This window comes from Microtus oregoni, unplaced genomic scaffold, assembly GCF_018167655.1.
Source record: "Microtus oregoni isolate MIOR12 unplaced genomic scaffold, Mior012 000020F_ref0000438, whole genome shotgun sequence".
NCBI lineage: Eukaryota > Metazoa > Chordata > Mammalia > Rodentia > Cricetidae > Microtus > Microtus oregoni.
The window spans coordinates 33,017,169-33,032,757 of record NW_024543079.1 but is presented as its reverse complement, the minus strand read 5'-3'; the positions used below and the strand labels follow the sequence as shown (position 1 = coordinate 33,032,757).

At 40.3% G+C, this 15,589-nt stretch overlaps 1 protein-coding gene across 1 annotated transcript in view; it reads right to left on the bottom strand.

Moving 5' to 3' along the window:
- Positions 1 to 1,100: 1,100 nt before the first annotated feature.
- The window catches only part of Hao1 (hydroxyacid oxidase 1), a 49,082-nt gene continuing 34,593 nt past the window's right edge, over positions 1,101 to 15,589 (bottom strand). The window contains exons 5-8 of the mRNA XM_041670654.1: positions 8,862 to 8,953; positions 4,066 to 4,224; positions 3,896 to 3,965; positions 1,101 to 1,868 (exon numbers count right to left, since the gene is read on the bottom strand). Of these exons, the coding sequence (XP_041526588.1) occupies positions 1,798 to 1,868; positions 3,896 to 3,965; positions 4,066 to 4,224; positions 8,862 to 8,953 (392 nt within the window). The 3' untranslated portion in view covers positions 1,101 to 1,797. The remainder of the gene's footprint in view (positions 1,869 to 3,895; positions 3,966 to 4,065; positions 4,225 to 8,861; positions 8,954 to 15,589) is intronic.

The following is a 15,589-nucleotide window of genomic DNA, read 5'->3' as shown; positions in this document are numbered from 1 at the left end:
GAGCTTACAAAAAGTTACAGGAAATTCACACATCTACATCCATTCTTGTTGTAACTTGAATAAATTTTTCTTCTAGAACTTCACTTCCTGAACTACTATCAGCATTTTTGGATGGTGTCCCCAGCAATGCAGCCACAATGCATATTATACACTAACAGCAAAAAAAAAAATATTTGCTAATCAGTCGGGAATACTTCTTCACTGACTAACTAGAAAGGACAGCATGGTACAATATGAAGATAACGTTTCCTCCACATCTGGAGAAAAGGTGAAAGCTAATTCTTCCCATTTTTATCAGAATAAGTGATTTCTTGTTTTAATCAAACATAGACATAATTTCAAAAGGAAAACCTGTGTCCACACTGCTATCATTTAGCAGTGACCTGGGATTCAGAAGTCGAATGGAGAAAAATCACAAGACAATAAGCAAAATCCTAAAGTAAAATCACAGTCATCTTTTCAGACGGCAAGTCTCTTTCTCAGTGACTTCATTCAACACTCCATGACGTTTGAACAGAATTACTGCAGAAGCCAAGTGTGCCTCCTGTTGCAGAAATCTCTCTTTGGGACTAAAACTAACAGCCCTGTGTCATTACCTTCACAGTGTCCAGAAGGGTTTCCATGTGCAGGGTTTGATGCTACTTGGTTGTTGTATTTAAAACACTAACAATTTTCCCTTCAAAAACTGTGTCTTTTAAGTGACATACAATGACACAAGCGGAGTGTATACTGAGTCAAGTTGTGCCACGCTGTGCAAGTCCTGGGGCATGGGTCTAAGAAGGGCAAGGTGCAAGTGAGAACCATAGGCATTTCATAGGGTCTTCAGTTGGCATGGTAGAGTGTCTCCACTGCCCCATGTCCAAGGAAGAATGGCATTAAACAGAAAAAGCCAAGAAGGCAACATTGACAATTATGGAAATTATTGTGGTAAAAGGAAATGGCTTTTGGGGGGCATCCCTCTGAGCAAAAGTTCCCTATCTTTATTCACCATGAACCCCACAAAATACATACTTGACCCTGAATGTGGTTATAAGTGAGGAGGATTGAAAAAGATTCAGGGGGGCTAGGAAATCAATGCCTCAAAAAAGGGAATGAGTATACAGAGTTCAAAAATGAAAATTATTTCATGATGGCCCAAGTAGACAAGACATATCCTTTTCAAACGGGGTGACTGCCACACAGCATTCAGATATATTCAGGTACTCAATACATGGCTAGAAATACACCTTCAGAGACCTAGGTGCTAAAAGTCAAAAAGTCTCTAGAAAAATCACAAATTACCACCATTCATTTCAATTCTACCTAGTGCTGTTTTCTCAACACGGCAGATCCAAGCGTCATGTTTCTTTGGGCATTTCCAGCATTTCACAGCCCAGCGCATACTGTAAAAAGCACTGTCTTAAGGAAATCTAAACATAAGACAGGTTAATAAACAGGGAGGTCATTATCTTTTCCTTCAGCCCACTACCTCCAATTTTACCAGAGGATATCTTTTGTTTCCCAGCACTTAAGCCTGCCAGGGGATGACGTTGTCTAAACACATTTTCAATGTTTTCTTTTTAACAGTTAATATATTTCCAGGATGCAAGTCCATTTCTTTCTAAAAGGTTCCTAGGACACCCATTGAAAAGTCAAAAGCAATGAACGAAAAGGGATCGCTGTTTTGTTGGAGAAGAACGACACCCTTTGTATTGAAGTGGAGAGTTACAGTCTGTGGTCACCCTCTGCACAGTGTCTCTTTGTCAAGTAATACATGCTGGAAAAAAAATAATACAGATGGGAAAATATTGTGCACTGTCAGATCTTGGAAACGGCCAAAGGATTTTTCCTCACCAATGTCTTGTCGATGACTTTCACATTCTGGCACCCTGAAAAAAATAATGCATACATTTAATATGAAATGAATGCAATAATAATCAGGCAGGTAATCGTTTTTCCCAAGGAATGTAAAACTTGACAAATGTAAGGTTTATGATTCAAGGTAGGCTTGCCAAATCTTATGTGGCATGAGACCATTTTTATTACCTAAACAGTCCTTAATACAAAATGACTGGCACATATTTTTATTAGCACAAAGACTGTATTCTTTCTGCCACATTTAATAGACAGCCAGCGTCTGAAAGCTCTCGTTTAGGATATGTCTGCAGCAAATTAAAATGTGTAGTGAGGATTCACAGAATGACATTCTTCTCCTGAAGGTTCCGGCAACCTCGGGTTGCATGGTAGCAGGGAGAAAATCTCGGGAGTTGTAGCTAGCAAGGTTATTTGGACCCTGTGGCTCACAGAAAATGAACCTCACTTCAGTGTCAAATGGGGAAGCTGCTAACTCACTAGAAGCTTTTCTTCCTCATCAGCTAAAGGTCCATTTTGAGTCAAACTCTAAGCAATCCACAGTAAACGCAGCACTTACTAATTCTTTTCACAAACATTTATTGTTTGTGTGCCAGGCACTACTCTAAACACTGCAAACCCAGCAGAGATAAAAGATGGAAAGATCCCCAGTCACACGTTTTGTATTCTAGAGGGGAAACATAAAATACATAATATGTGTTGTTTAAAAAATTAAGTTGTGTGACAGATGACTTATGAACAGTGAGAGATTCTAAGGAAAAAGAATGCAAGAACAGGGAAGAAAGCTGGAACTCAGAGATAGGTAAGCAGTCAAGGTGGTCCCTTTGTGAATAAAAATGTACATGAAAGATTAAAGGATGGAAGAACTCTTCATGCACACATCTGGGGAGCATCAAGGGAGAGGGAAGATCCAGCACAGAGTCCACGAGGCTGGAACTTGTCTAATAATCAAGGAACCTTTAAGAGGCAAATGAAGCTTTGGTGCAGTAACAGAGACAGCATGAGTAAAAGCTGCTCCTGGAAGGATAACAAGGCCCTTGAAAACTATTGTAAGGACTTTGACATCTATGCTGAGTTAAGTCCAGAGTCATTGGAGGGTTCTGATCCAAGAGGAACATGAGTTAAATTAATGTTTTAAATGACTACCCTGGTTTCTGTGATCAAAGGAGAACAGGAGAAGGCAGGGAGACAAGGTTAGAGAAGCAGACCCAATATCCACTGCAAAAGTAATGGGACAGCCACTTGGGGGCAGTGGGTGTGATGAAGGGGGTCAGATTCAAATTACACTGTAATGAGCAACTCTTATGAATACCACGATGTGAAAGAAGAGGCAAATGTTGAGAGTTCAAGCCAGAGCAAATGAAACTTTGGCATGAGGGCAAACTGGGAGTGAGGGGCTGCAGGTGGCACAGGTCTAACAGAGAGTTAGGGATGTGGTTTTAAACAGGTAGAGTTTGACCTGGTGCTTGGTCAAGAGGTAGAACTGACTGGCCAGTTGGATCTATGCAGTCATGTATCAAGAAGTGAGCAAAAGAATGATGTTCTTCCTATAATTAGAGGCCTCTTGCTCACAAAGACATCACTGATGGGTTTGTCAAAGCTGAAGGCTAAGTAACTAGGCTCACTGTAAATCCACCAGTCCAGGAGTGCTGGGCCTCGGAGCCATAAATATAAAGTTGAGTTCCCCTGATATGTTTTGTTTTCCAAGGAGCCTGGCTTAAATCCCACAGAAAACACAACAGCAGTAAATGAGGATAAAAACCTGCTGTCATATTTTCCCAGGAGAGGAGCCATGCTGGACACTGTGGAGCCTTTCAGAGGTGGGTGGGAACAAGATGGTGGAAGTAGTCACTAAGGCAAAGCCCCTCAAGGTTAAAACTTAGCCCCTAGTTCAGTCTCTGCCATGAGCCCACAATACTTTCCCCATGGTGATGGGCTGAAAGTCTCTGAGACCACGAGCTCAAATAATTGTTTTCTTCAATTAAGTTTTGTCTGTCAGTGGTTGTGTTGTGGTGACATAACATCATGGAGTGCTGAGACTTACCACTGAGACCCATGGCCAGCCGGAATTCTTCCTTCAGGATCTCAAGGACATCCTGAACACCTTTTTCTCCCTATGTAAGTATAAGATATTAAAGTATTGAGTAAGCTAGTTCAGTTCTATTTCACTATTAAAGGATTTTATTGTATTTGCTTGTTTCCTCCTCCAATTACCTGGAAAGCCAAGCCCCATATGATGGGTCTCCCCACAAACACAGCCTTGGCTCCCAGGGCCAGAGCTTTGAGAACATCAGTGCCCTTCCTTACACCTCCGTCCAGGAAGACTTCCACCTTCCCATCCACAGCCTCGACGATTTCTGGCAGGGCATCAATCTAGTGGGAGAAGGAAGACAATGTGATGTTGTTTGTGTGGAAAAAAAAAAGTATCTGCTCAATTTCACCTCCATCCAACTCAGGCTCAGAGAGAAAAGAGGTTAAGGTCAATGATGGAATCATTTCTCCAAGAAGAAAACAATGCAATGCTAGGAACTGGGAACTCATGTGAATTCAGAATTGAGCAGCCTCTATGTCTTCAAAGTCTGGCATTCATTTTTCTATTCCTGATATTTATATGCAAATATTATGTCTAAAAATAATAAACATAATTCTGAATCACTCAATCTTCCATAGCTCCTTCTTTTAAAAGAGTATGTGAAGTGTCTTACTGGTATACAGTATTCTTGGCATTATTTACCAGAGTTTGATGGTTAAAACACTTGGTAGGTGTTGAAAGCAGTAGTGTATAACGTGTGCAAGCGTGACCCCTCTCTGAGTTCCTCTTCTAACAAACTTTATATCCAGATAAGCGTTAGGCAATGATGAAAGCAGTTTACCCACAGTTACAGGAAAAATGACCATGTGACCCTAGAAGAGCCCTGTCTAAATTGGCCATTGTCAGTGGGCTAAGATACCATAGAGAACACAGGAACCTCTCAAAGGTGAGGTGGTGGCTTACAGTATTGTTCAGTAACCCCCATACTTCTCTGAATGCATTTCCTTTCTAAGACATCTATATAGTTTCCCCCATTCAAATAGAGCATATTAACATCCGCCTTGATGCTGACTTTAGTTCTATGACCCACTTTGGTAGTCACATGTGAGCAGAGGAGGTTGAGGGCCATCTGTGGGCACCAGCCTGAATAGCTATGTCAACTATTTCCCCTTAGGTTTGCCTTTCTGTCATTTGTCATGAGATAGGGATCCCCAGTCTTGTTCCCACAGAGTTTGGACCCCAGGGAGACTATTTAAGAGGCAGAGATGTCTAAACCTCGCCTAGCTGAACCTGAAACTTATAACCCAGCCAGCAAAGCTAGTTCCAAGCCTGAACCAGAAGATCCTAGTAGCAGGATGTTTTAAGGGAACAACTGTCAGTTTAAATAACTGGCTCCCCTCTCCCTGCCCCCAAAGTCACAGTAGTATGCAATACAACTAGCTCATTAGATATAGGTGAAAATATGGAAATATTTCACCTTTGCCCTACAGCGTTTCGGTCTGAAATGAAGTTCTGAGTCCACTCCTGTAGGCTGTGAAAGCCGCCACACATTTAAGCTGCTCTTTTTCCAGAAATAATTGTGCTGAAATCACTCAAAGGCTTTCCTACTTCTCTCCTCGAAGTTTAGTGGCTGAACTTAAATAGAGTTTTATGTAAAAGGCTGAAAACCAAACATAGCTACAATTTGGAGGAAGTGGAGGCAATCCTTGGCCAGTGGTCCCTAAATGTTTGGCAGGTAGCGCAATTTTCCCCTTTCCCTTCTGGCTTCCATCCCTTGCCAAACATGCTTCGGATCCATTTACATACGTTCGCTTACCTATACATAGTCCCCTTTTACATTCAGGCGAGTTACATCAACATATAAATGCTACAATTTCCAAGCCATGATGCAAGCCATAATTAAGCATATTTCCCCATTTGAAACCAGAACCAAAGAAAAATATTAGCTAGCTTGGGTTCAATACACATTTTCAAAGTCACACAAATCAAGTCTGTTTAGGTTATTTCCAGTGCCTAACTTGGCCTAAAAGTACCCTAATAAGGACACTTAAGATATGAATCCTGGAATATAGAACAGAGGCCGCACTTGTGCCTCGGTGACTGTGGACAGGTAGGTCCCATCCAGCACTGAGCGATTCTAACTTTCCTCTCTTCCCAGAGCTGCACTTTCACTAGGCACACACCACATAAAGCAGAGTGATCTGGGAAGAATGGATAAAATAGAGCAGACAAGCCCAATAGGTACGGCCCTATTTAGGCCTCCAATTTTCCTTTCCTACGCATCAGTATTGCATCCATCGTTACTCTCTTGAAGAAGGACACTCAAATGTTCCAACCAAAGAAGCTGGACGTTAACAAGGTGCTGCAGCTAAAGCAGAGGTAACTTCTTCAGTTTTCAGAATCTCTCTTAGATCACAACTCACACCCCTCCAGGGCTGCTACCCAGTGCAATCAGAAAACCACCCTCCAGAGATTCAGCAAGCCTCCAAATGGCTCCAATAATTGTTCCACCCACTCTTCGATTCGTAGTGGGATTATGCTTCCTGGGGCATCCTTAGGGAAGGGGGCGATGGGGTAGGGATCTGAATGGTGGCTAGCATTCACCAATGGAACAGGAGAGATTCTAAGAAGGCATTACCTCTGAGCTTAGATCGTAAGACCTGGCATGACCCTTTAAGAAATTTGCCCCTACATGAAAACAAACCAACCTGACCCACTGGGAGATGTAAGATGGTGAGATTATCCTCTACCAGGCTGGTCTGCTGCACAAGCAGCTGACCCCATACCATTGGGACTAAGCCCAGCCAAGCCCAGATCCCACCATCTCACAGTTCTCAACTCAAAGTGTCAACTGAATAAAACTGGGACATAAATAATGTTTCAGCCAGAAAGTTCAGTTTTGTTTGTTATGCCACAAAAGCCAGTTCATGTGCCAAGTACCTCTTAAGGATGAGACATGCCTTTACAATTCATCTTGTGTTTCCGTCATACCGGTGCTAGAGTTTGAACTTAGGGTCTCCTCTATGCTAGGCAAGAACTCTACCACTGAGCGCCCCTCTAGCTCCAAGCACTCCCCTTAAAAAAAACAACACTTCTTAGATGGTACAGAACATGCCTAAGGACTCAATTTGAGAGTCAGCAACTTAATGGCTCAAATGCTTATTTACTGAAAGGGTTTGGCAGGTGAGAAACTGACTGTGGAAAGAACATTATATCTGGTCTTCCTGCTTCCTCTCCCGGTATACACACGGGGCTTTGCCTCTCTCCTCCTCTCTCTCCCTCCTCTCTCTCTCTCCCCCCCCCCCCTTTCTCTTTCCCTCTTTCTTAATAAATGCTTATGGCTTCCTTAAAAAAAAAAGAACATTATATCTGTAAGTCGGAAGTTGTTGGGGTTTAGTTGACATCAAAATGCAATGCAAATCTGAAAAAAAATTATAAAAGAGAATGTTCGAAGGACTCACACAGGCCAGAGAACAGAGTGTGAAGATAAACTGAAGTTAAATTCCTGGTCCAGAAATTCAAGGGGCCAATATTTCTCTATACAAGGGAATGCTGGGAAGTAGAAAAATATAGAACTGTACAATCCAGACAAATTCTTTAGAGAACCAACATAATACCAGAAGAAGTTTGGGCATAAGAGTTTGAGAGACTGGCCCTTCTGTCTCTCACACATTACAGAAGGCAAGAAAATAAGAAATAACTCAAACTCAAGCCTTCAGTTTCAAAACTCCTCACATGATGTCATCCTGGGTGCGTCCCCTGCCTTCTGACGTCATGAAGGTCACAGAATGGTAAGGCAGTCTATGCGTCTCGTGTAAAGGCTTATGCCATAGCCTTCTTTTAAGTCGTTGACTGCTCACCTCAAAACCCATATACCAAGGGAAAGAAAACACCATTTGCCAAAGACTGGGAGCATTCATACCTTGCTCTCATCATCATGGGCCTTAAATTGGCTCTAAGCGTGAGGCAAAGCTGAAGCAAGCTTATCCTCTCATCCACACAGCCGGCCAAAGGAGGGGGCATTGTTTTTTTTCAAACAGTCTCTGAGACCACAACTCAAAAAGCCCTTTTAGATAAGTTTCCATATGCCCTTGGCCAGAAGGAAAGAAACCACACCATTTAGATATTTTCCCCTTAAAATCTAGTTAGATTTGATTTCAGAAAATTTATATTTTGTTTTTTGAAAACAAACTTAATTTGGCCCGCACACTAAGTCTGTGTCTTCATGCACAAGTGAGGCATAAATCTGGTCAGACGCTCTGAGCTCTGAGTCACTTCTCTCTCCCTTCCACTCCTTTTAACCTGCAGGCCACACTTAATATCACCCAGAATTCTGTGTCTGTGGGACTAGGTCTACATCAGCAGGAGCTTACAACCTCCAGCTTTATGACTTCAAATCTTAGGCTGCTAATCCCACTGTGTGCAGACTTGACTGCCCACACCCTCCAGTGCTTTGGGACACACTGTGGGAGAGCCCTGTGTGCTCTCTGCTAGCTTGTACTTTGTTGTAAAATGAACCCACGTTGTCTGCAGACTTCACCAAATCATCCTGCTGGTTCAAGGAAACAACAATTCACTACTACTAAGTTGAATTTTTCCTCTCCAGAGGCTTCTATGATCCCTACAAGTGTGTATGCCTTCATTTCCCTTGAACTGCCATGTCTGCATCGCCTCTCTTCTTCTCCAGCTCATACATTGCCTACAATAACCACAAGAACAATCCCTGCCTTACTAATTAGAAGGGCTTTTCTTCATGAGTTTATAAACAGACATCTTGGACTAGTTAAAAATAATTATGTCTGCTAATTTAGATAATTCTTGTACCACTGAAAATCTGAGATCTCACATAACATTTTGCAGTTTACTGTAAGTGATGCACACACACACACATACACACACACGCACACACACACACACGGTAGGCATATAGAGCCCTGATTTTCCAAAGATAAATGAAGAAATCCCAGTGGAAACTCACAGTAGCTGGCACGCCATCCAGTTGTCTCGCCCCGTGATTGGACACCAAGATCCCGTCCACACCATGCTTCACAGCTTCTCTAGCATCGTCGCCTGGAAAGAACAAAGCATCATCCCATGGAAACTGGACCAAAGGCTTGGACTTCCAAACTCCAGCATCCCTGTAGAGGGAGGAGGGCCTCACTCCTTCCCGTCTTCCTTAGTGCTTTCATTAAAACACACCAGTCATTACATTTAAAATATTAGGGGTAGCATCTCCTTCTAAAATTAACAGGTGAAACAATTAATTTAATATGTGATAAAACTATGAGGACATAGTAAATTGTCATAAAGAGTTTATCTTTGTGAAGACTTGCTAACATTATGTATTCTATAATGTTTTATTAGTCATTTGGGAATTTCATACAATGTATTTGGTTATATTAACCCCCTTCCACTAACTCCTCCTAGATTCTTCCTCACTTCCCTACCTGCCGACCTCTTCATTTCTCTCTCCCTCCTCACCCCCTCTCTAATCCAGTTCAGTCTGTGTTAGCTGACCATTTACTGAGCATGGGACCTGCCCTGGAGTGTGGTCAATATATCAGGTATCACATCATTAAAGAAAACTGACTTTCTCTGCTACTTATATTTTTTAAGACTTATTTGTTTGTTTGTTGTTATATGTGTGTGCTTGCATGGGCTTATATGCAGCACATGAATTTGGGTGCCCAGGGAGGTCAGAAGAGAGTGTCGTTTACTCTCCTGGAACTGGTACTGAGGTTACAGGTCTGAACTCAAGTCCTTTGTAATAGCAGTAAGCTCTGAGCCGTCTCTACAGTCCATATTAGCTATTTTTAATTAATAAAATCATATCAGTTTTACCACTTAGCAAAAGTATCACCTTACAATATGGAAAATAAAATAGCATGTATGTGACAAGCATTATCATAGCAGCCACCAATCAACAAATCTATTCCAAACAGTATTTAATACAATTTAATACACAACTGAAAATTCAGTAACTGTTTTGCTGTTTGTTATATAATTGAATTTTGTGCAATGGAATGCATTATAAATATGATGTTAAAACTATAACTTATTAATTGTGCTTCAATGATATTGATTTCTGAAAACCCGGCTTAAAAGAGAATAATATTTTTAAGCAGCAAACATAATTTTAAATTTTATTTTCTAAACTATTACTTATAGGATGCTCCCATTTTGTTAGTTCTTAAATGTAATAGTAAGTAAAACCAATTTGCTTGGTTTTGTCCTGAATATCTGACTTTTGAGAGTTAAGCAAGTAAATTCAGAAAATGAACATATGTACCAATTCAGCAATGGGGTTAAAAGGATGTCTTGATTAAGAAAAATTATAAAAGATGCACAATCATTTGTAATTCTGATTGTTTTAATTTTTGTTTGCTACACAGATTTCCACTACATGCCATGTAATACTAAAATCAAATATTTTAATAATGATAATAATACTATTCTTTTAAAATATGGGTATATATTGATGTTATACCTATGTCTAATGGTCTCGGTACCTCTTTCCTTGCCAAGTTCTTTTGAAACCTTATTACCTGATGTGATAATATTTGGAGACAGAATCTCTGACAGGTAATTAAGACTGGATACATTCATGAAAGTGAGGTTCAAAAAGGAGATTATTTTCCCTTATAAGAAGAAGTGTCATGAAACTCTGACTTCTTGTCTCTTTGCAGAAAGAGATGAGGTGAGCTCTGACCAGAAACCATCTATGCTGAACCCTGACTCTCTCCTGTGGACCTGTAAGAAAAAATTCTACTGCATATAGTATTTTGTTGAACGTAACAGTATTACCATTGTAACTGTCATTACTACCAGTGGGTATCTGAGACTCTGACTTAGAAACTGCTATGAGAATCCATCTTTTCCAAGCCTGAAATCAAGGAAAACAATCATGTCCAAATAACAAGTGGGAGCCCTAAAAGCTATGCAGATGAGCTAGCTTTGTTTGAAAATAAGAAGCCTCAGCTGAGAAAATAACTCCTCCAGCTAGGACTGTGGGCAAGCCTGTCAAACATTTTTTTGAATGATGATCGATGTTGGAGTTCCAGTCCTTTTGTGGGTGATGCTACCCGTGGACAGGTGGTCCTGGGGTATATAAGAAAGCAGGATAAGAAAGCCATGGGGAACGAGCCACTAAGAAGCCTTCCTCCATGACCCTGCTTCAGCTCCTGCCTCCAGGTTCCTGCCTTGTCTTCCCTTCATGATGGACTGTGACGTGGAGTTGGAAGCTGAAATGAACACTTTCCTCCCTACGGTACTTTTAATATTTTACCACAGTGGTAGAAACTCTAATGTGTGTGTGTGTGTGTGTGTGTGTGTGTGTGTGTGTGTGTGTGTAGACTTATTAATTAAACAAAAAGAGGTTATGAGTTTGAAAAGAGCATCACAGGGTGTTTGAGGGAGGCGAGTAAAGGGAGAAATGACACAAAAACAGTATATACATATGAAGTAAAAATAGAAGAATTACTTGTCTATATTTTTTAAACAATAAAACAAAATTAACATGCCTAAGCTTTGATTGACGGCCCCAAATACATTTTAAAAAGAGAAATTGTTTATTTTCTTTTCAAATGAGTGACTGGTTTAAACTTATTCTTTCGGTGAATTTAAGTTTGACATTACTGGTGAGTCATCTCAATATTACTGGAGTATTACTTACTATGACAGATTATTGGCAGCAATGAAAACTGTCAATCTTCTGGATAGAAAAATGACAGCACTGCATCTGTTCATAATTTAATTGTTTTTTTCTTTAAAGAAATTGTGGAGGGAGAAGGATTTCAAGATGGCTTCCCAACACGTTGGTCATTTCCCATTCCATCACCCGCCATTCTTCCTTTGCATTCTGTTGTTGCTTCCTACTTGGACGTCCGTGCTTTGGTACATTATTTGACTTTCCTAGAATTTTAATTGTCTTTCTTTTGTCTCAGTTACTATGAGACTTTGTTATAGCCTCAAATCTTTCCATTTATTCTAGCTAACTCTTTTGAGTCCCCTATCTCCTCTCTTGAGTCTGTTGCCCAGAGACCTCTGTCTTCTTGTTCTGCAGTAGTTACTCTCTGGCCTCAATGCCTGCCTCCATTGTCTTGTTTTCTCTGCTTTGAATCTCTTACAAACAGATGGATATAAGCTCTCATTTGGTTTATGGTTTTGTTTGTAGTACACTCATGCATAGCTGCCCAAAGACAGATCAGTGAGAAGCAAACTGGCAGCCCTTGACTGATCCCTTTGTTTGCGTAATCACTGGATGAGCTGTAATACACTAAATTGAGCAATTGTTTCCCCCACAGAACCTTACAGACGTTTTCCTAATTTGCTGGAATCCATTGTTGATCTGAAGACAGCTGAGAGTCTGGCCTGGCCTGTAGTCCTTCGAAATGAATTCTTGCCTGGATTTTTCTCTCGTTATATACATTTTATTTTTCTGACATTTCATCTACGATAAGGTGTGATTTGTTGTCTTAGTCTAGTGATTATGTCACCAAAATTCATAGCTGTTCTAACCCTTTCTTCATTTCCTTTCTTTGTGTGTTTTCAAAACAAAATGTATATATGTCAGTTAGATATTTGTCATTTTAAAATCATCCATAAATCACTCATCTACTTGACTATAATCTTCTTTTGGTCCTGTTATTCATTGTTCTTTTATACTTGAGGATGTGTTACTGTGTTTACGTTCAATCACTCAGTTATTTCATTTTTACTTTTAGGTATCACATTTTTAGTATTCCATGCCTCTCTTTTATGTGCTACTTTTCCTCTTAAGCAACTCAGAAGTGAGGCTGGGCAAATAGCTCAACATATGAAGCACTTTGTCTTGTAAGACTGAGAATCAGAGTTCAAATCCCCAGGACTCATGTAAATGCCAGCTGGGCATAGTGACCCACCCTGAATTCCAGGAAGGGAGTAGACACAAGGCCTTCCCAGTAAGCTGCCTGGACTAGGTGGCGCTAAATGTCTATATGTATGGTTCAATAGAACTTTCTGTGATGAAGGAAATGCTCACACAGATAAGGCCATTAACTCTACAGGAAGTACAGCCAATCCAGAAAAGGGTACTGGTAATACTGGATATTTACCCTCAGAAGAATAAAATTAAATCCATATGCCCTGCCCTCACACAGAAAATAATTCAAAGAGAATGAAAGACCTTAATTTAAAACCAGAAACACTAAACTGCTACAAGCAAAAATAGAAAAACCATTTCAAAATAAAGGTACAGTGACACAGGGGAATCTTCCAGGCGTCTATGGGAAGGATCCCAGGTTAGACTCCCAGCAATGGTGGATAAATAGCCTGAACTGGCCATCTCCTGTGACGAGATTGGTGGCTAGCCCAATTGTTATCAGAGAAGTATCACCCAACAACTGATGGAGGCAGATGCAGAGACCCACAGCCAAACATTAGGCAGAGTTTGGGAATCCTGCAGAGAAGGAGGGGAAAGGAGCGTGGGAGCCAGAGGGTCAAGGACACCACCACCGGAAGGCTCACACAAGCAACTAGCCTGATCCCATAGGAGCTCACAGAGACTGAACCAACAACCAGGGAGTCTGCATGGGACTGACCTATGTACCCTGAATGTATGTTATAGTTGTGTAGCTTGGTCCTCTTGTGGGACTCCTAATAGCGGGAGTAGGGGTTGTCTCCAACTCTTTTACTGGCTTTTGGGACCTTACTTATACTGGGTCACCTTGCCCAACCTTAATAGATGGGGAGGTGCTTAGCCTTACTGCAACTTGATATTTGTTTGGTTTTTGTTTTTGTTTTTGGCGGGGGAGGAGCAGCAGGCTTCGAGACAGGGTTTCTCTGTAGCTTTGGAGCCTGTCCTGGAACTCATTCTGTAGACCAGACTGGCCTTGAACTCACAGAGATCCACATGCCTCTGCCTCCCGAGTTCTGGGATTAAATGCATGCACACCACAGCCCAGTTGATATGCCATGTTTTATTGATACTCATGAGAGACCTGCCCTTTCTTGGATGGAGACAGAAAAAGAAAAGATTGGAGTTTAGGAGGGGGGATGGAGCAGGGAGGCTGGGAGGCAGCAGCCAGGACGTAAAATAAATATATAAAAAATACTCTCTTCTGAATAAAATTAGTTTTTTATTAAAATTATTAGGAAATATTTACTTTCCTTATTATTATTTTTATTTTCGATCTCAGTTCCGAGACTTACTATAATGAACAATAAGACATTTCTGAAGCAGAGATGGTAAAAATGACGTAATTTGGGAAAACAAATGGTTATTTGTTTGACTATGGTTATTGAGATGACAAATGTTGTTTATCAAAAACAAAAAAAACAACAACAACAAAACAGATTAAGCCAGAAAGATTCTAGATAACCCAGAGCAATTTTAGTATTTTAGTATGTTACCCTGAAATAGAACTTTCCAGACAAGAACTACTACTCTACATGGCTTCTAGAAGGGCCATGGACTCAGACTCACAATGACTACTCCTCAAAATTAACACATGATTTTAATACTTCCTACTCTTTTGCAGCGAGAATAAGCCCCACTTACTAGATCAAAGAAACATAACTTGTCCAATATTATTCAATATTGCCTTCTATTGTTCCCAGTATGAATCTCTGTGCATTAGGACAGTTTACAATTACACTCTGTTCTGTGACTATAATATCTATAGTTTCTATAGATATAAATAAAATATATGTGCATATATATGTGTGCATACAATGATTTGGGGAACAGAACTTCAACTGCACAGGGAAAACCCAAGCGATTAGAATTAACAAATGAAACTCCATGAAAGTATAAGTTTCTATACCACAAATTAGGAAGACAACCCATAGAAAGGGAAAAAATATTTATCACCTATACTTTAAATAGCATGTTAGTATCTAGAATATATTTTTCAAAAAATTGTAAAGTTAAAGTACCATGAGCTGGATGGATTTCTCAGCAGTTGAGAGCATTTGTTGAGCCTCCAGAGGACCTGGGTTGGATTCTCATCACCCACTGACATCTGTCTATAACTCCACCCTATCTGACCCCTCTTCTGACCTCTGCAGGAACTACATGCATGTAGTACACGAGTGCACATGAACTCAAAACACCCATACACATAAAATAAAATTTTAGTTAAAAATAAATAATAATTTTTAAAGTACCACAAAAACAAAACTCCCAATTAAGATAGGCTAATGAATGAAAGAAACCTTTCTCAAACAAAAGACATGAACGGCTAATAAGTATTTTAAATTGTTCTAATCCTCTAGCCAACAGGGGAATGCAAATTAGAACTATTTGACAAGTCCAACCCACTCCAGTCAAAATGACTGTCATCAAGAAAACCGAGGACAACAGGTATGGAGAGGATGTAAAGAAAAAGAAACACTTATTCTCTGATGGGGCAGTGGAAACTAATGCAGACCCATGGAGAGAAAGTGTGGAGAGTTCTCAAAAAATAAAAACACAGCCAATGGAAGCACCAAGTGATGCAGTTAAGCCACTCATGGGCACATTCCCAAAGGGTTCTATATCCTAGCACACAGATACTTGCATACCCATGTTGATTTCTGCTGTATTCATGATAGTGGAGAAATGGGACCAGTCTAGCTGTCCATCAGTTCATAAATGGATAATGAAAATTTCATACACATATATGTACATATCATATATACATACATAATATATATTTATTTATATACACACAATGGAATTTTACTCAA